At 43.8% G+C, this 20,462-nt stretch overlaps 1 protein-coding gene across 1 annotated transcript in view; it reads right to left on the minus strand.

The window, feature by feature from the left end:
- Positions 1 to 20,462, minus strand: part of LOC144729464 (Krueppel-like factor 6) — a 63,597-nt gene that overhangs the window by 15,825 nt on the left and 27,310 nt on the right. Inside the window, exon 3 of the mRNA XM_078609781.1 lies at positions 462 to 585. Coding sequence (XP_078465907.1) covers positions 462 to 585 — 124 coding nt within the window. The remainder of the gene's footprint in view (positions 1 to 461; positions 586 to 20,462) is intronic.

Raw genomic sequence — 20,462 nt, forward strand, 5'->3', positions numbered from 1 at the left:
GCACTTGCCCCAAAAGTCTATCTTCGAGATCACGTGGATTTTTCTCCGGGTCCTCCGGTTTTTCCTTCCAATGAACATCGTTTAGCTGAGGCTATTTTTGTTTTGTGTCGACTCGTGCATACGTGCGCACGATTTAGTACGTATTCTTAGTTTTTTTCGGTAAAGTCACGTAGGTAAAAAAATTAAAATTAATAAAAGTAAAATAAAAATAAAAGAAAAATCACGACGTTTCGGAGGCAACACAAGCCTCCGTCCTCAGGTGGAACCGTCACAGCACGATAGCTGTATCAAGTGAGAGAATTTCCGAGAAAACAGTCCTTGTATATATACTGGTTGAGGGTGGGAGGAGCCAAGGTAGGCCCTGAATACGTGTCGTTTTTTTGCTTCCGTTTAGACGAAGTTAAAACAAGGGCGCCGCCCTCTGTGAAGGTGTTCGTGCGCGGACTCCGGCCCCGTCTCACCTGTCGCAGTGCGCGCACTTGAACGGCTTGGAGCCCGTGTGCTTGCGGTAGTGGCGCGTCAGCTCGTCGCTCCGTGCGAAGCGCCACTCGCACCCCTCCCACGAACACTTGTAGGGCTTCTCGCCTGCAGAGCACCAACAAGGCAGGGCATGGGAGATGTAGACTTGCAATTGGGAAAGGATAACAAAAAAAGGGTCACGCGGCTCAACCGTAGCGACTATGCAACCACGAGCGTTTACGTTCGCTCCAGAATAACATGGCAACAGTGGTGTGCACCGTCTTGTCATCGTGGTATTATCAAGAAGTACATGCCTTGACAGGAAACGTTGATTGTAATGTAAAGCATAATTAGTAGGGAAGAATTGTTATTCGTCAATGTTGAAATTGTGACATGTGTATGTTGAACTTCGTTTGCACCGTACGTAGTCGACCATGCTGATTGGAGGCACCGACCATGATCTGTGCCCCTCAAGCTGAAGATGGAACATAATTGAACTTTATATCAAACGCAATTGGGGTGATGGGTTACGATGTCAGTGGAAGTCCAGCAAAACATGTTCAAAAATATCCGTGACAATTGCAGATATCAGGGTGAGTAGATTGTGCTTATTTTTGTTTTCGTTTTAAATGTTGGAGACGATATTTTGTTTGCCCTACAAATGTAAGCATTTCCAGTACTTTTCATATTTCCAAATGGCATGAACGTAACATTTGATTGACGGAACACCATTTTATAAAAGTGTCCAAGTAATTCTTACAAAATTCCGCATGGTAAAGACAGTCCACGCTGTAAATAGGGATCAAATGACACGTATTGAAGTTGCTCATTGGGCATTACAAGATTTCTGTGAGTGTCATACTAAACGCATTCTTCAAAGTCGATCCATTTGCAGTGTTACTTGACAAGTATCTGACGAGTAATTTGGCCGTGGTAATTTCACTTATCCGTGTAATTGCCTGCATGATAGAAAATACACACGTGTCAATGTGCCATGTACACGCACTGCTTGATGAAGGGTCTTCCCATGCAGCGCGGACGCCAAGTTCTACAATATAATCACAGTAAAAGTCCCGGTTGACGTTACATAACCGTCGTAGCAACCCAAATGAGGCCTTCGCGACAGGCTGTGCCCGGGCGCACGCACCGACAGAATTCCACTTTGACAACACCTGCTGCACAGAATGGTGACTAACTCGCAATGCACTTCCAGTTAGCACGGTTGGCTACGTACGGTGAAAAAGAAGTTCAACATAACCAAACACTGTCATGTATTGCACTCGAAATCGTAGCTTGGTACAGTGAAACTCCTCTTATCCATGGCCCTGTTACCGAATCACCTATATTATTTCACAACCTATGGACTGATCTGCAAAACAAACGTGTCCTTGTCCATGGGTTGAGTTTTCTCCGTAAATTTGAGATACTTACGCGGGGAAAGGGAATCGCACAAAAGTGTCAATGGTGGGTGATGAATTCATCAGATTTTTCGTGGGGGTCTGCAGATAGGAGGACTTTGATCTATCCTCGGGAGACCAAGACGCCTGCCATGACGCGAAGACAAAGGACGTCCTCGATGCTCTGACAAGATAGGGGAGTTGACGGATGCCCAGACTTTCATCTCACTTGCATGACGGGATGCGGCGTATCAACTAAAAAATGAACAACATATGTTTTGTTATTTTACCAGGTAAAACCCACTGAGCTATATGGCTGTTTTCTTTTTTTCAAGAAGCGACCCTGCTACCACAACGAGAAGTGGCTTATTATCACGTGGTAATGCACAGCAGCCAAATACTCCAAACGCACGCTTCTAAATGTGGAGGGAAAAAGCGGAGGACCCGGAGAAAACTCCACGCGACCACGTGGAGAGTGAGAGAGAGACAGAGAGAGAACACGCAAACTACAAATATACAGCACAGGCGTCAGGGTCGGGATCGAAAATCCACGGCCTCCTGCGTACCAGGCGAGGGAGATGACATCTCACCACTGCGGCGTCACGTATCACGTTGCGCGGCTACTCTGTGCACCGTGAGGACGGAAACCGCGGAGATGGAGCGATGACGTCGGCTCCCGTGCAGGTGCTCGATGGATGAGAGGTGGCGGCAGCTTGAGGGGGAGGCCTTCATCCAGCAGTGAATTAACCATGGATGATGCAGGTCATGCGTGTGTGTATTTGTGTTCATATATGTACATGTGTTTTTGTCCTTTGTCAATCCACTGCTGGATGACTGCTTCACCTTGCCATATTGTAGTGGGGGTTGTTTGACCATACTTCACCATGCTGGTTAGTGTGGGATTGCAACACGGGCCAAGGGCACACGCCACGAGGTTAGCTATGGCTGGGATTCGAACTCAGGTGGCTGGGTTCATTGCATGGTGGGCTAACCACTGACCCACCACTCCACCGCCACGTGTGTATATGCCGGTTGCGCTTTTCTATGATATTATATAATTATATAATGTACGTGTATAGAGCGTGTACAAGTATGTCTACGGTGCTGGCGAGCGCGAGAGTGTTGACGCATGGGACGTTTAGCATGGGCGAGAATGTTCCAGGTCTCACACCGACAAAGTAGCCACTACCCCCTGCAGCAAGAACACGTGGTAGGCAGGCTTCTGGATCAGGTGCGTTAACCGTGCACAGATAGAGGAATGGAGCCAGCTGTGGGGACAAAATGAGTTCAAACCCGTTTTCTAAATGCTTCCACCGAAATGCTAGAATCCAATCGTGAGATGAAGCCTTATTCGTCTCTTATATATAAAAAAAAGCGGTGAATAAACTGTATTAAAACATCTTCTTGGTTCTTTTGGTAAAGTCACGTAGAAGGGAAATGATAAAATAATAAAAATAAAACATTAAAATAATTCTCACGAGGTTACGGCCACAGCGTAAGCAGCCGTCCGCAGGTGAAGAACAGGTCTGTCGGGGAGACAGTGTCTGAACTTCTCCCCGACAGACCTGAATCCATGCAGTCACGAAAGCGTTAAATCGAAATGTATTAAAACAATTAAAGACTCATTGTCCTCCTATCGCACGCATTTAATTATTCAAGAGGACAGTCATTAACTAAACGGCCAGCAAATCACGCGAGAAAAGTGGATATACCAGAGGCTTCTGCCAAATGTAATGTGGCTTTTACCCTGGCCACATTGGGTCATGAAAGGCGATGAGAATGGGCGAGGTTAGGTAGACAGGGATTGGTCATTGGCCTCACCTGCAAATACTTTCAGCAAGTCGATTACGTGAAACACGAGTGCATCTCCAGACGCATCAGCTCCTCCTTCTGCACCTCTTGTCCTGCTATTTTGCTGCCGCGCTGTGCTTTTGGGAAGCAATTTCCAACTTCGCCAGACATTCGACGTGGGCAGAAACCATTTGTATCCAGTGGAAGCTCCTTTTACGTTAGAGGAGAGAGTGTCCACCATTTTGCACTCCTGGTTTGAGCAAGGTATCACGGAACATGTAAGCTTTGTGGTGCTGTTTGCGATAAAAAACACTTCGGATTAATATAAACGACCCCGCATGCCTCCTGTTTCACGTTTGGATTCCATCTGCTGCCAAAAGATGGACGTTTTTATTCCCTCGTAGTAGGCCTCGGCAAGGTAAGGTAAAAGTGTAAAAACAACGAGCCTACCTTTTACCCTACCCTTTACCCTTACCCCTTGGCATGTCGACACCTTTACCCTTTACCTTTACCCTTTTACCCGGTAAAAAGGGTACAATTACCTTACCTTGCCGAGGCCTACCTCGTAGAACGCCTTGCAAATTTCAACCCAAATCCAATGAATACGGCTTGGAAAAAATGTTCTGAAGATAGATATTTATATATTCCCCCCCACCCCCCGACCGTGACTCTCCACCAACACGTGTCGTCATATATCTGATATTAAGCAGTCAGGATGTCAGAAGAGTGGACTCGCAATGCAATCGGGAGTGCAGAGTTTAGCGGCGAGGTTAAGGGAAATGAGCATCAAGGGGAATGACAGCTGAGACGAGATCAATGAGTGCACGAAGAAGGGCAGTCTCTGTGGGGTGGCCGGTATGGATCCCAAATTGACCTGCATTCTGCCAATAACAATACCCACATTACTGAAGCACCGAAAAAGAAAAGGGGGCATACATTACTTGAGTATTCCAATTAATAATTTTGATTTTTTTTTTATGGACAGTTTGGAGCCGTACCCATAATGCAAAATAGACGTTATCGTTATTAGACCAAAGATGACGTCCACGTTGATGTACGCTGCCTCTGTTACTCCTGCTGTTATGGAGTGACTCATGCTGCCAGCTATGGCTGCAAAGTTTGGTCGTACATGTTATGTATAACGTTTATTGTTACATTTGAATCACAGTTCCTGTTACATTGTTTTTATAGCTTTATTTTGGTGCTTTCGAAAACGTTTTGGTTTAGCCATATTCGTTTGTTGTAGTACAGAGTTAGACTGATAACATTAATATAAATTGTCTTATGGTTGTAATTGTTTGACTTGCATACCACTGGGATTTCTGCACACAGCGTTGATATACGGTGCTTTTTCTGGAAGACTTTGCTGTTTTTTCCTGAAATTTTCTATTGCGCGTAGTCACTTTAAGATCTTCCCTGTTCATGTTTTTGTTTGTTGCGGTTGCACCCGAGTCAAGAGCCGCATGGCTCACAGGGCTACACCCAATAAATGAAACTGAAAAACTGAATACTGTCTTGGCCCCTATCCCCCTTCGTTCCGAGCGCGCCGATGGCAACGCACGTGGCGCGCACTCAACGGGGTTACGAGACGAAACCGCACGTCGCGTGATTAGCCTCTTCCCAGCACAGCCCTCCCTGCCCTCGTCTCGCTCACACACTCTCAGCTTGAGGCCGACACGCGTACGCGTGGCGCTCATTAGTCGCATTATCGGGCCTGCGAGCGCAACCGGGAGTGCAGATTATGCTGATTTACCCAAAGCCGTGCCGTCTACACCCCCCCCCCTCCTCCAAACAACCCTTCTCTGTACTCAAGCCCAATTAAAGGGTGGCACATGCCATGGTCGTGGCCGACTGCCACAGATGTCTAAGTCGTAATCAAGGGAAAGAAAAGTTACAACTGGATGGCAATTAGCTTTTTGGTAAATAAGGGTGCAGATAAGGTGGAGTTGGGACATGCTGACCAATACCCACGTGGATTAAACGAGGAAATTAAATCCAACTTGTTTTGAAGAACCTCATTATTTTGCATCGTGCGATATTTTATATGGAGCCCTTGTTATTCCTAAAAGGTGCAGCTAGTTACCCATTCACATAATAGCTTTGTAGGCCACAGCAAAGCAGGCAGAATGTGAGCATTTTTACGACTCAGACTAGCGGATCGCGTTTGTACTTCTGCTGTCAATCACACTTTAATTGACGTGGGATTCACTCCACTGGGGCCATTTATGTAAAGTATTGTATACTGAATATATGAATGTTTTATCAAAGCTCGCTCCGGTTTAAACAACAAAAACATTGAATGTATAGATCATTCACAAATAAATAAAGCGGCGAGATAATACAGCATGTCGTGCAAGCGTGAACGAAAGCGGTGGAAAACAACGAAGACGGGAATCTTGGGTTCAGATGAGGCGCAGAGGAGACGAGGATTTGAGGACCCCTCCCACCCCCCCACCGGAGTGAGATGAAAAACATGGGTGAGGACAGTTCGCCTCGGGAGTGAAGGGCCTTCCACATCCATTATTTATCCTGCTGCCCCCATAGGACACGGGCAGCAGTGCATGTTGGGAGCGAGACACCACATGATCGGGTAGATCTAATTGTGAACCTCCCACAGGACAATCCATCAAGGCTTGTCATATCCAGGGACAGGCTGAAAAGCACAAACCCTCACAGGGCGACAGAGGTTGGGTTGGGTGGTTGGGTAGGTGGGTAGGGGGCTGCTGATAAGGCCAACGGCTAGCGTAGGGCTGGGTGGACCCTGCGCCAGGCTAAAACATTGAACGCTGTACAGTATTTGATTTGTTTTAATAATACATACATAAATGGTTGGCTCACAGCCAGGAGCAGTGGGGGGTGGGGATTATAAAGAAAAGAGTCGCTTCAATTTCCCAGTAGCAGACCGAGCAGTAAATTTCATCCATTAGGCAAGCCATAAATCTGTGTCCAATGCCTTAAAACGGAAATTTTCTTTTCAATTTTGTTTCCTTTCAAATTAATCTTAATACATATGCTCTGCAAAATGCGCTTGTCAAGACTAACCGTTTACGTTGCTCGCTGCATACGGCGGGAATTGCCTATTAAAATTTCATAACAATACAGTAACGTGCTGCGGTACAGTGTATGTGCTGTGGCACAGAGACTAATTTATACGTCACATTGTAAAAATTGTACGGCTAACATAAAATGGGTTTAGCTTCCAATAAAGTGACACTTACATTACTAAGATCGAGGCTGACGGTAAACATTCCTGTCCACGTGCATCGACTGTTTAATGTGGCAGACACACTTAAAACTCCGCAGAAGTTCCATTTGAAAATTGGAATTTTGGGCAGAAATCCTTTACTTCGGAAAGATGTTGCTTTTCTGTAATGTACCATTAACGCACACCGAATTCCCCGTTGACCAGTGCATGCAAAAGACAACTTCAACTACTTATCCATTTTAAGTATGCACACGTGTAGGGTATATTTAAGCGAGCCGTTTACTATGACCGAGCATAAAACTGGTTTGCAAAGCAACGTTTTTGGCGCACTGAACATCAATTTGTAAACGACAAAAGACTGGGACTTGAGTCTGCAGATTGCCATAAGACCATCTATCCCTCAGACAAATTAATGGCTTTATTTTTCTTGAAATCCATCAGCCTGTGGATCATCTTGACCAATGCTTTACAGGCCGTATTTATTAAAGTAGACAAAGGTCTGGGCTCTCCCGAGTCTCATCTTCGGTCAACCTTCATCAACGGATGATGCCTAGTTGCCAGATAAGGGCCTACATGAAAACTATGGGACCCATTCAGAGAAAGAAACACCCTCCCCCAAAACAACTTCGGTATGCGTGGTCGTGGAGGATTGCGGGTGACAACGATAAGAGGAAAATACGTTGGTACCTGTAAAAACAAAAGAGTCCCTCACAGCCTTCTCAACTTCCCGCACCAAAATTTGACAGCAACATTTTGTCGCAGCGGTGCAACTCTGGACCAGTTTCAACTTATCAGCACAAGTTCAAGCATATTGGACGAAATGCTTCTGGGTTGCCAGATGCCACAGACAACACCGCTCAACGTAAACTGAACGGGGCTGTTCAGTGCCAAGTAACGATACAAACCATCACGGGAGGACGATGGGTAACAAGTGGGTAAGGAGCAGTGGCGGCTCCTGCAAAATCTCTCAGGGGGGGCAAATGTCTGGATGATTGATAAGGATAAGGTCCACCCATGCAATGGATAAATTAACAGCTTAAGCATGTAAAGGCAACTTCACTTCTTTAATATTAATGAAAAATAAAGTGACTCTTACAATACATCTTGTTTGTTTCTATACTCACTATTAAAACAAACCACTCCAGTTTCTTTTATTAAAGATTCCACTAGGTGGCGACAAATTATTTTGTTGGATGAAACGTGCTTACGTATGATGACGTAAGCACGTATGATGACGTAAGCACGTTAGGGCGAGCCCTCCCGGAAGCCATAGAGAATGCATTGCAGCGCCCCCGTTCGAAAAAAAACATCTTTGAATGTAAGTCTATGGGACCACTCGGGGCGATTCTCAGCTGGAGGGAAATCGCCCAAAAAGAGGCGGTACTCCACAGAACGTAGCATGACGCTGATTGGACTATATCCAGAGGCACAGTGACGGCTAGCGTGACTCTGTGGTTGAATGACATTGGTGGTGCGTCGCCCAATCGCCCGAATGAAGAAACCGCCCCTGGTAAGGAGTACGGGCCAGACTGGCTCAGTTTGGGAAATGTATACGCACCTATTTCTTACTCATCGGCAGATGGCATACGTTGGTGGGCAATCTTAAGTAAATGCTGCTACAAACGCTGTATTGTGTACTGTACATGGAATGGCCGGTGTCCAATCTGCCCGAGGGAAATTAAAAACACCTTTGCATAATTGTAATCGATGGCTCCCTGCTATTACAAGAGGCATATCGTGCGGTGAGGTAAAGTTACACAAAAACTGTTGGAAAATAATATACTGATACGAGAAGTACATTTACATACTGTTATACAGATGAACCCGAACACTTTCTAAATGGTGTTACATGTTGACTGCTACATGGCTGAATTTCCATATGCACATCTATGGAAGTCAAAGTAATTTAGTACAAGCCTACCTGACAGTTCATATAATAAGTTTATTTCCAAACCCATGTTTCCTTTCAGTGTTGCAGCACTCATTATTTATTCCATTAAGTGCAGCGTTGTGATTTATTTAAATTACCCTTTAGAGAATGCAGCTGAACATACAAATTCCCACTTTATCTTATGAATTGCATTTCTCTGCTCACAGTTATTAACAAAATGGATGTCGCTGGTGCATTGTTCTTGTAATCTGCGAATTGCACCACTGGACGTCCGTCTGCACAATCCTCACTCCTGTAATTGCTGCCAATTCTTGTCTCGAAAAAGTCTCTTCCATCCACGATATCTCCAAATCTGCCGATTGATGCCCACCATTTCAACTGTGCCGCACAGACCGACAGACTTGAGTGGAGGTGGCGGGGAGGGGGGGGGTGAACACAAGGCGGCCGCTCGACGCGTTAAACACCGCTGCCGCCGGCGCAGGAGAAACATCGGTCAACCTGGATGCGCTTAAATTGCCTTCGCACGGGAGTCGGCAGGTCAAGGAGTCAACGCGCGGGAGTGGAGCCGCTGCTCGAGTGACTCTGACACGTGCGCGACCCGCGGTGAGACGCGCAGGCCACGGGAGCATCTCTCGCCGATCTGCCGGCGAGCGCCGTGGAGGACCTCGCCAGGGCTATAGACAAAAGCCGTGGATTATTATCCATTGCTGGCCATATCATCATCACAAGCCGTGGGTTATCCATTGCTGGCCATATGACCATCATCACAAGCCATTGCTGGCCATATCATCACAAGGCGTGGGTTATCCATTGCTGGCTATATCATCATCACAAGCCGTGGGTTATCCATTGCTGGCTATATCATCATCACAAGTCGTGGGTTATCCATTGCTGGTCATATCATCATCACAAGCCGTGGGTTATCCATTGCTGGCCATATCGTCATCACAAGCCGTGGGTTATTCATTGCTGGCCATATCATCATCACAAGCCGTGGGTTATCCATTGCTGGCCATATCACCATCATCATCCTCATCGCGAGCCGTGGCCTATTCTTTTTGGCCATATCATTGGCATCATTATGTGCCCAATACAACGGTGGTGGCTGGAGCGCAGCCTTTGATTGGTCAGTTACAAAGGCTCATGCCCAACAATGACACCCCTTTAAAAACATCAATTTGAAGCCACATTCTAATAAAATACAGCTCTCGTAGGTCATGATATACGCCACACATGCATTTGAAAATCATATCATACTCTGTATGAATCCTAATTCTTTTTTTACGTGAGCGAATAGCATGCAGTAAAAACCACCGTAAGTAATACAAATATAGCGCAGTGCTGGATGCTGTTCGTCATGATGATACAGTAATTATCACCGCCACAATTATCCTCTGCTCTCATTACCATTGTTACAGTATTGGTATATTATCATGCATAGTCATAATTGTTACTGTCATCATTATGCACTGTCATTGTGATTATAGTTATCGTCACCATCGCCAATTCCAGCATGATGAATTCTAGGCTTTGGCATAAAATAACAACATTCTTCATAATTTGAGAGCTGCTTTTTGGGTCATCGCAGTGCGACCTACGGAGGATTTAACTTTGGACTACAAAACCACTACAAACTGTGTTATTTACTTTCAACATACATCTTAGTTACCCACTGACTGATGATCAATGTCAGCCCTGCTACATCATTATGAGCCATGTTCTATCCACTGCTTAACAACGGCCACGGTCATCATCGCCCACAGTCGCGCAATGTGAATACAAATGAAGGCGAGAGATGGAGGCAGGTCTTGACTGCGGCCGACGTCGAAAATAAACATCTCACACCAGACCCGACCATCGAACCTCCCGGTTTTAACTTTCCACGCCGCCAGTGATCGACCATCAACCGAATCAGGACCGGGCAATACCGATGCGGCCAACTGATGCACGAATGGCGCATCGAAGATTCTGCCGTCTGCGAGATCGTGGCCACCAATCACAAGCCATCGGCCGCGTCGTAAACACTCCGCGATGCTGCTGTCTTCACCCCTTTAAAGGAGGAACGGACGAGACCCACTCTGCTTCTGAACACACAATTGAGTGGATAACAAATCTAAGATTACATCTTTAATCCGCTCCTTTTAAACCGTACGAAATAAGCAGACGCAATGGTAGACAATCCACCTCGCTAACTGCACATGGAAAAAAGAGCTTCATCACTCATCGGATTCCATCAGCACAATTCAATATTCTCATTCTGATGAGCTGAACCAACTGCTTCATCTCCGCAGTGGAAGTCCTCTCAAGCGAGCTCCTGCCTTTGGCTGCCACTCGTGCCGGTCGTATGGACCGCGAGCCATCATCCCCTATAAGCGACACGTCTTGCCCAAGCACGCTCTTCTAAACGGTCAATATGATGTATCTAACTTTCGCATTTGCTCTTTGATCCGCGTGTTCTCTCTCCGTCTGCCGGTGTGATTCCAAGCAGTCTAAATGCAGGGCCATAAATAATGCAACTTCGCCTTTTGCTTTGTTGAAACCAGGTTATCAATCTGCTTACCAATGCCAGTTACGCAGCAGAGCCTTTCAATCACTGGAAGCATATCCTGGCCAAGATTCACCCAGCAAATACACTCATTCCACTCTTCCGACCAGACTCCCTTAGTCAAAACGACCTTTAACCGTTCTCGAGCACACACCGCTCTTCTACGGATGTTGCTGTTGCAAACAAATCTCCGCTTCTTCTCCTCTGTACTGGCAGCAGTGAATTCACTCGATAAAGTTTAAGTTTCAGACATTTGTATTTGTGCATTTGTTTTTTTTTGGCAATCTGACTCAGGGCCATCAAATTTAGTGCACGTACCAACCATATCAAGTACCTTACTCTCAAGGATAAATAATTATGTAAATGTATTATTTAAAAGCTTGAATCTGAGATTTTTGCTCACTGCCACATGGATTTAAGGCAAAGCCACCTTTGACACCGCTCTAATTTTTTTGGTAGAAAATATTAATTACAGTATCCAGTACAGTAAAGTATATTGCACTATACTCATGCATGAGCATTAGTGCAGTACTGTACAAGTCCGGATAATGTGCAAGGCACTCTTTTCATCAGCTAAAATACGATTTTAATTTAAATCAAATACTGCACACTCCTGCAGCCACGTTGCATATTGTTCGGGTAAAATGTGTAGTCAATACAATAATGTACGGTGCTGTATTGCATTTCCTCCATGCGATACAGCTCCGTAGAGTATTTGAGCACGTTGCAACACAGAATAGGGAAACCAAAGAGGCGTCGTGATATCTCATAAATGCAGGAGTGTGTGTGCGTGAGTGTGCGTGCCTAGCCAATAAATCGTAATAAACTGGATGGTCTATTTAGCAGTGATTTAAATGGACAGCTATAATAGAGACCCAAATAGCCGATTAAACGTGCGCAATTTAAAGATTATAAATGAGGTTAAAACTGACGCTGTGGGGTTGATGTGTTTCCTCCGTAGGCTTGCCCAGTGATGCAGCAACCATTTGCAAATACGACTTGGACGTCTGTGAAAAAGAGCTTCATAGCTTATCGGATTCCTCCGATCTAAGTCAAGATTTTGATGGTGTAGTCTGCAGCGGTAGGTGGCCAAAAACAATAACAGATACAAGACTGGGTTGTAGTGCGGCATGATATGTGTTGCTCTGTTTGATTCTTTATAAATAACGTATGTAAAAATATGGACAATATAATTATTAAACGGGATTGTATGAATATAATTTCGATTATTTGATACCGAATTGCCTTGGAAGCTAACCCCCCTTTTCCTGAAGACTACCGCTTGTGTTGCGATCAAAAACGTCATAGTTTTTTTTATATTTTTTTGTTATTTTCTTTCAACCTATCTACTTGACTTTACCAGAAGACCCAAGAATAGGAATTTCTGCAGTCACGAAAGCTTTAAGGCAAGTAATGAAATAATTTTCAGACATTGAAAATATTAAAATAATTACATGTTTGATAATCGAGGACACAAACATGTAAAGTATTAGTTATTTTAGACAATGTTTAACAAGCATTTACATTTTTTTGGAAAATTCTTTCATTTGTCGTCGATAATTGAGGACATTCATCCATTTCATTATTTATTTACTGTCGACAATTGAGGATTGATGAAATTTTCATGAAATGTCATCGATTTCTGAACATATATAAAGAATCAAACATCGCAAAAAAAATTATGCCATATTACAGCAACTGCAATACTGTTATGAGAAATTTCAGTAGCATGCTGTATCCACAATGCCAGTGGCTATGCGGTTACAACTCCAATGTGGTCAAAATACAGTCCTCTCGTATGTGTTTCGTTGTACCTTCATCGTAATGCAGCCCAACAAAACTGAGGTTATGCTGATTGGCTCTCCGCATCACCTTCGCAAACGTGATAACGTTTGCCTACTTATTCACAGCGCTGCAATTAAACCCACTCCCGTAGTTGGGAATATTCATCCCTCGCAGCAGCGGCGGCTTTTTGGCTAACCAGCTAACAAAGACGGCGGTCACCACAACGCGCGCTTTCAGTTGCGCATCTGCGGCCGTCTGGAACGCTCTTCCTTCCGATATTCGGAAGCCACTGGAGCTAGGCACTATAAAATTTAAATGTGAAAAACTAATTTCTTTAGAATTGATTTTTGTGTTTAGGTTGTCGTCCTTCCCCCGCACCTCCGATTAGCACGATTGACTACGTACGGGGAGAAAAAAGTTAAACATACATACAACTTTAAAATTAAGTTACTAACCTATACGGATTTCAAAAAAATATATTTTTTTATTGCGAAAAAACGCAAGCCCGGTACAAAACGCCGACTGACCTTGGAGAGGAACAGAAACTCCGCGAAGACTCGAATAGGGCGAGATGGGGCCGTGCCACGTGGGGGCGGTGGGGAAGTTAGACTCCTTGCCCCAGCCAAATAGAGACCACGCGTGGAGGCGTGAAGATTTATATGGCGAGGGAGAAGGGAGAAACCTATAGGGCTTTTAACGGTCTCGTGCCCGGCTACCTCAGTGACCTGCTGCTACTCCACCCCTCATCTCAATTTATGTTCCCTGGACTCCAGGGCCTCTCTCTAGCACCACGGTGGCGAGATGTTAACTGCCTCGCCTGTTATGTAGGAGGTCGTGGGTTCGATCCCGACACTGACGCCTGTTGTATATGTGGAGTTTGCGTGTCTCTCCGTGGTTGCGTGGATTTCACTGGTCCTCCAGTTTTCCCCTCCACATTTAGAAACACACGTTTAGAGTATTTGGCTGCTATAATTTTCCACATGATAAGCCACTTCGTTGAGCTATCATTTGTGACCCGGTCGCTTCTGAAAAAGAGCTACATTGCTCAGTGGGCCTTATCTGGTCAAATATATTTTTTAATAGCAGTCCCAAAGAGGCGACCACTGAGTGATCGTGCATTCTGTTGTTATGCAACCAGCACTGGTGGAGAAATGCTCTACCGACCGTGACTCTATTTTCACTTTTAAATCAAGCTTGAACACCTGTTTCACATGGCAAGGACCAGACTCTCCCGAGGATGACAACTAAATGTTGGGCTCTGACGGGACCCAAACACGGGGCGATCAGACCCAACCTGTATTTTCTCGGATTCAATTTTGTCATGTGAAACGGTTATTATCATGGACCAAGTTAGTTCTGCTCTGTCGTCATCTGCTCACCGATGAATGAAGTATTTAAAATCCATCTCACAGGTTAATTTACGAGTTAAATTAAAGCTGGATATCCCTTACCTCCTATATGTCCATGGCACTATGGATAAGATGTCGATTATTTGATTCCGAATTCAAAATAAAAATTGCTCTTCTTACTCTTTGGTTCTTTCGGTAAAGTCACGTAGAAAGAGAAAAGGATAAATTAAATACTAGCATACGACGTTTCGATTGCAACACAAGCAATCGTCATCAGGTACAAATGAAAGAGAAAACAAAACCTAGAAATATAATGCAACACAACACAGTCTAAGTTTACTAGGTTCTGTTTTCTCTTTAATTTGTACCTGATGATGATTGCTTGTGTTGCAATCGAAACGTCGTATGCTAGTATTTATTTTTTTCTTTTCTCTTTCTACGTGACTTTACCGAAAGAACCAAAGAGTAATTCCTGCAGTCACGAAAGCGCCAAATCAAGATTTCTCTTCTTGTTATTTTGGTTTGCCGACCCCTGATGTAGGCTAACATATGCGTAGCTGTGTTTATGTTTGTTATGAGAACAAAGCAACACTGATAGCGATAATCGTAATTTACACATGTATAGCACCTAAAAGCCAACACATCTCAAGACACGAGACACAACGATAGGGATACACAAAGTTGAACAAGTGGGAAATGACATTGCCTGGTCCAAGGTGAACATGAAGCCTGGGTAAGAGGCAAGTCCCAGTGGCCAGATCACCAAGGCAGCAGTGGCAAGACAACAGTCTCAGGTCAACCACCAAGAGCATCCAGACTCGGTGCCATAACACCGCCAATGTCGACAGGGGAGTGTCTGAATGCTGACCATTAACCAGACACCACACACGTGACCCGGCGCCAGCGACAACCGTTTCCAAAGGTTCTAGATTTGAAGCTTTCGCGACTGCAAGAATTTATACTTTTTTTTCTTTCGGTAAAGTCACGTAGGTAAAAAAATTAATGAAAACAACTAAATGAAATCACGACGTTTCGGGCGCAACACAAGCGTCCTTCTTCAGGTGGGGACAACGTAGCGAAAGCACAACCCGAAACGTCGTGATTTAATTGAGTTGTTTTCATTTATTTATTTTTTTACCTACGTGACTTTACCGGAAACCCCCCCCCCCCAAAGAGTACGTTTCCAAAGGGCCTTTAGCAATGAGCCCGTGGGTCCAGCGCTGACAAAACCCACGGCCAGGGACACGGGGGACGAGCTAGCGGGGCTGGAGGTAACGGCAACATGGTCGAGCGCGTGGATGAGGCTCGGCTTTGGTCAGGTGGCCAGGGCAACGTCGGGAAAAACTAAAATATACATAAAGAGAAACCATTCAGACTCTGTCTTCTCGACAGATCTGTTCTTCACCTGAGGACGGCTGCTTGCGTTGTGGCCGAAACGTCGTGAGAATTATTTTGTTATGTTTTATTTTTATTATTTTATTATTTCCATTCTACGTGACTTTACCGAAAGAACCAAGAAGTTGAATCCCTGCAGTCACGAAAGCTTTAAATCGAAATTTAACAACAAAGGGAAGGGATTTGGGAATTTACTCAGAAATCTACGAAAGTTAAATATAGTGTATTAATTTGTTCGTGTACTTTAGATTTGTTAAGAGTAACATTGACACGGTTGAACAAATTGTCGTTTGCCAACAAAAATATTGATTTTAAGCTTTCGTGACTGCAGCAATCCATACGCTTTGGTTCTTTCAGTAAAGTCACGTGGGTAGAAAAATAATAAAATAAAACAAAACAAAAAATAATATATCACGACGTTTCGATCGCAACACAAGCGGTCGTCCTCAGGCGGAAAGAAATAATCCAGCTGGTTCAGCAGTTCCACTGCTGGATTCTTTTTTTCCCCTGAGGACGACCGCTTGTGTTGCGATCGAAAGGTCGTGATATATTATTTTTTGTTTTATTTTATTTTATTCTTCTTCTACCTACGGGACTTTACCAAAAGAACCAAAGAGTATATTTGCCGATGTTAATGGGTAATATTCCAACGCTTAAATGTTTCTGAGCCCAACTGATTAAGTATGTGCCCCTGATGAAAGTAAACATTATATGCGTGGCATACATTTCAGGCAAGGGCTATTATTACATTTCCTGTTATGCGATTCACAAATGCCATGCTTCACACATATTCTTGATGCGTGTTAAAGAGCTATTTATGCCTGTACATAACCAAAACAAACTGGCAAACAAGAGAAGCGCTTCTGCTAGAAACTACGACGGTATTAGCTTTGGCTCTAGTGGTGGCACTCTGCACTGAAGCTTATGAGGTGTGTGTGTGTGAACAAGGCATATAATTAAGTTGAAAAGTCAAAACAGGTGAGCGTGCAGCTCTTGCAGAGTGGGTGAATGTCCCGTGCTGCAGTTAAGAGCGCATGCTTCCGAAATGCCCGTAAGTCTATCTTGTCAACGTGCGCTGCAACATGATTATATTTTCTGTTGTGGCGAATTCTCTTAGGCAATGGGACGAGACGGAGCAATGCCTCACACGGACTGCGATCGCCGGACGGGCAAATCGGAGAGAGGTAACAGCCGAGGAGCCAACATCACCCGCATGTGATATTTGAGGAATGTAGATTGATATTAGTTATTAAATAATTACTGGTGTATTTCGAATATTATAATAATTTAATTTTGATTACATGTTCCTGACTGTTATTTGTTTTGTCCAACATGTTTTTTGGAAGCATTTATTATTATTTTTAATTACTGATATTATTAATTAGAAATTTAGTTAGATATAATATACATTCCTTAAACCCATTTAAAATTAGGTCAGGCAGTTTGCTATGGCGGCATGGATAAGATTGAAAAATATTATTTGAGATCAAACATGTACCACATTATGCAACATATTAACACTGAACACGGAACGTGAGGAACCGTGGTAAAACGATTCTAAACACATTCGAACGCTGGCCCAACGTTGCATGTTTACTGGGTTACAATTGTTCAACATTATTATTTTAAAAAAATACATTTCAAAAGCATGTAATGCCATTACTTAGCAAGTCATGTTACTGCATTACTTATTTACAATATTTTTCGAATCCCTTGAAATTTTAATAGAAATGTGTTCAAATAAAGAGATATTCCAACTGCTGTATCTCGAGTCGAAAAGTGTCTTTTTTGTATGTGCAATTTGACTATTGTACTGTGAAATTGATATGCCATTGGCTCTGTGTGTATTGCAACACATCAGGCATGTGACCAGTGCGTCTCAGCTTGCTGACCTTACTCTAATAAGTTGTGCTATCACAGTAATAGAATCCTAAGGGGGCCTTGCCCGGGATCTCTTGCAACATGAAGTTTAAGCTTGGCAGGAGCAACCCCCTACATTGCTTGAGGTGGATACTACTTTTATGGCATGGTCAGCAGAAGCAATGATGTAAAAAGAGAAATGCATTGCGGAGTAAGTGATTGCTTGGTATATAAAACCGGCAATGTATATCACAGGTTATTCTTTGGAAAATTCATGACGTCCTCTTCTTTTGAGAGCCTTGACAAATGACTTGAGCACACAATGCCCCTACGATTCTCGGAAAAATCAGACACAATATATAATTTAACAATGCGAGATTTGCAACACTTGTTCCCTTTAAAATGTTACGTAAAGAAAATGTAATAGAAACCTCACATTCGTCAATAACGCTGTGGCTTTGAAAGAAAAAAAAAATATATATAATAGGTAACATTTTGTGCCTTCTTCACAGCAGATAAACATCACTGTGTTATATTTTTGGTTCTTTCGGTAAAGTCATGTAGAAGGGAAATAATAAAATAATAATAAAACATAATAAAATGAAATTCTCACGATGTTTCGGCCACAACGCAAGCAGCCGTCCTCAGGTGAAGAAACAGAGCTGTCGGAAAGACAGCGTCTTAATGAACATTGCTAAGCTTGGCAGCGTATTTTAAGCTGGGTGGGAGGAGGAGAGAGCCTTGACAAAGGAGTTTACATATCAACAGAGGAATTTAGGAATTAAAGAGGTTTCTTCACCTGAGGTCGGCTGCTTGCGTTGTGGCCGAAACGTCGTGAAAATTTAATTTTATTATGTTTTATTTTTATCATTGTATTATTGCCCTTCTCCGTGACTTTAGCGAAAGAACCAAGAAAATGAATCCCTGCAGACACAAAAGCTTTAAATCGAAAATCACTGTGTTACATATGTAAGTACTGTGCTCTGAAGTGATGCTCTTGAATATCCTTGATAAAACGAAGTGTCACTTTAATGAGGCATACATGACTGTGGTACCGAGTCAATATTCGCCCTCAAGACTTTCACAAGGGCCCTGCTGGAGATATGTGTCACGTGCTTAATTGTATGTAAAACTGTACAGTAGCAGTAGTCGTGCCATCATTGATGATACAAGTTCAAGGCGCAGCCCTGCAATGTCTTACTCACGCCACTGCTGGCAGAAAGCCCCACTAGAGGAAGCTTTAGAGATCCCCTCGAGAGAGTATATCCATGCTGGCCATATGATCTTGGAAGAGGTGGGAGTTACCTACACTTTACCCCACCATATGCGATCCGCCGATGAACTAGCCACAGTTTGTGCATTTACAGTATATACAGGGTGGTCCAGATGTATTGTCACCCTCAGTTAATAATCTAAAACTGAAAATGCGTGCATTCTAATGGCTGTGAAAACAGAAATGAATAAGCAAAGTAAATATTTTCATGGGTCAGTTAATTGGAGGGTGGGGGGAGGGTCACAAGACATCTGGTCCACCCTATACTGCTGGTTGCACAGAGGTGGGCAGATTAAAACAAAAATACTTGCACCACCGTTTAAGCTGTCGTGCCGGGAAATCGAATTGAACCGGCGACCTCTGGATTACAAGTCCGGTTGCGCTCCCCATTACTCGATGGCAGCGTCCCATAAATTAGCGTGTAAATAATAAATGGCGAAATTGAAATTCAACAGTATTTTGGACGGGGCCCCCCCCGTAAATCAGCTGACAATCAAAAGAATGGCAGAAGCAATTTTGCTCACAACAGTTGCACTCGCTACGCAGTCTTTACAGATCATTTTACAATGGGCCGAGACGCGGGCTTTTTCCCCGCGCGGTATTGAGTCAGCAAGTAATAAGTGTATTATCTAATATTTCATCCGCTGTGCCACACAACACATTAACTCTGAAACAGAATATTTTACAATGCTGACCATTTCACTTCCTCTCTGAGCTCGGGAGAATCCAGCCACTGTACTGAGCATTATTGCGCACGCTAGCCCACACGACTGAGGATTGTCCTAAGATTAAATAGATCCCTCATCACTCAAACGAATGTGCAACCATACATAAATAAACATACATAAAATCAAGGTACAGTATATTACAACTCCTCATCCGATTTCCCTGGAAGCTACACATCCTATGATATGCGCACCTAATTTCATATCCATGCACTGTTTTATTAGAGCCCCAGGCTGCATTCTCCATCATATGGATAAAAGGACATGACAATAATTTCCCTAGAAATATCACGAACATTTTTTTTTATCTGCAGCAAGGCACTCATTGAAAATACAGGGGAATACCCGTGTGTTACGTGGGGTTGAAGATGATGGTGTTGGTGATGATGAAGGATTGATGATGATGTTGATGATGGAGGGATGATGAGTGCTGTAGTTGATCTGACACGAAATTATGCGAAATTGGTCTGCTGGAAGAAACTCATTGCTCCTATAATTTTAGCCTCCTGCACGGGTTAGGTGGAGTACCCGAAGTGGTGGTAAATTAATCGTATTATCTGCGTTTTCCCACGCCTTACCGTCGGTTTATTTGGAAACTGTGGGAAGACGCATGTAATAGGATCCATGCCAAGGAACGCCATATCAAAGCAGATAAGAGGATTTACAGAATGCTGTAAAATGTTATTCGACTTTTCGATCAGAGCGCAAATGTTTTAAGCCATTTTATTTGCTTAAAGTGACTTTCTGACCCACCCCTACTGGACATCTGTGAAAAAGAGCTGTATAG

This window comes from Lampetra planeri, chromosome 2, assembly GCF_965212315.1.
Source record: "Lampetra planeri chromosome 2, kcLamPlan1.2.h2, whole genome shotgun sequence".
Classification (NCBI taxonomy): Eukaryota; Metazoa; Chordata; class Hyperoartia; order Petromyzontiformes; family Petromyzontidae; genus Lampetra; species Lampetra planeri.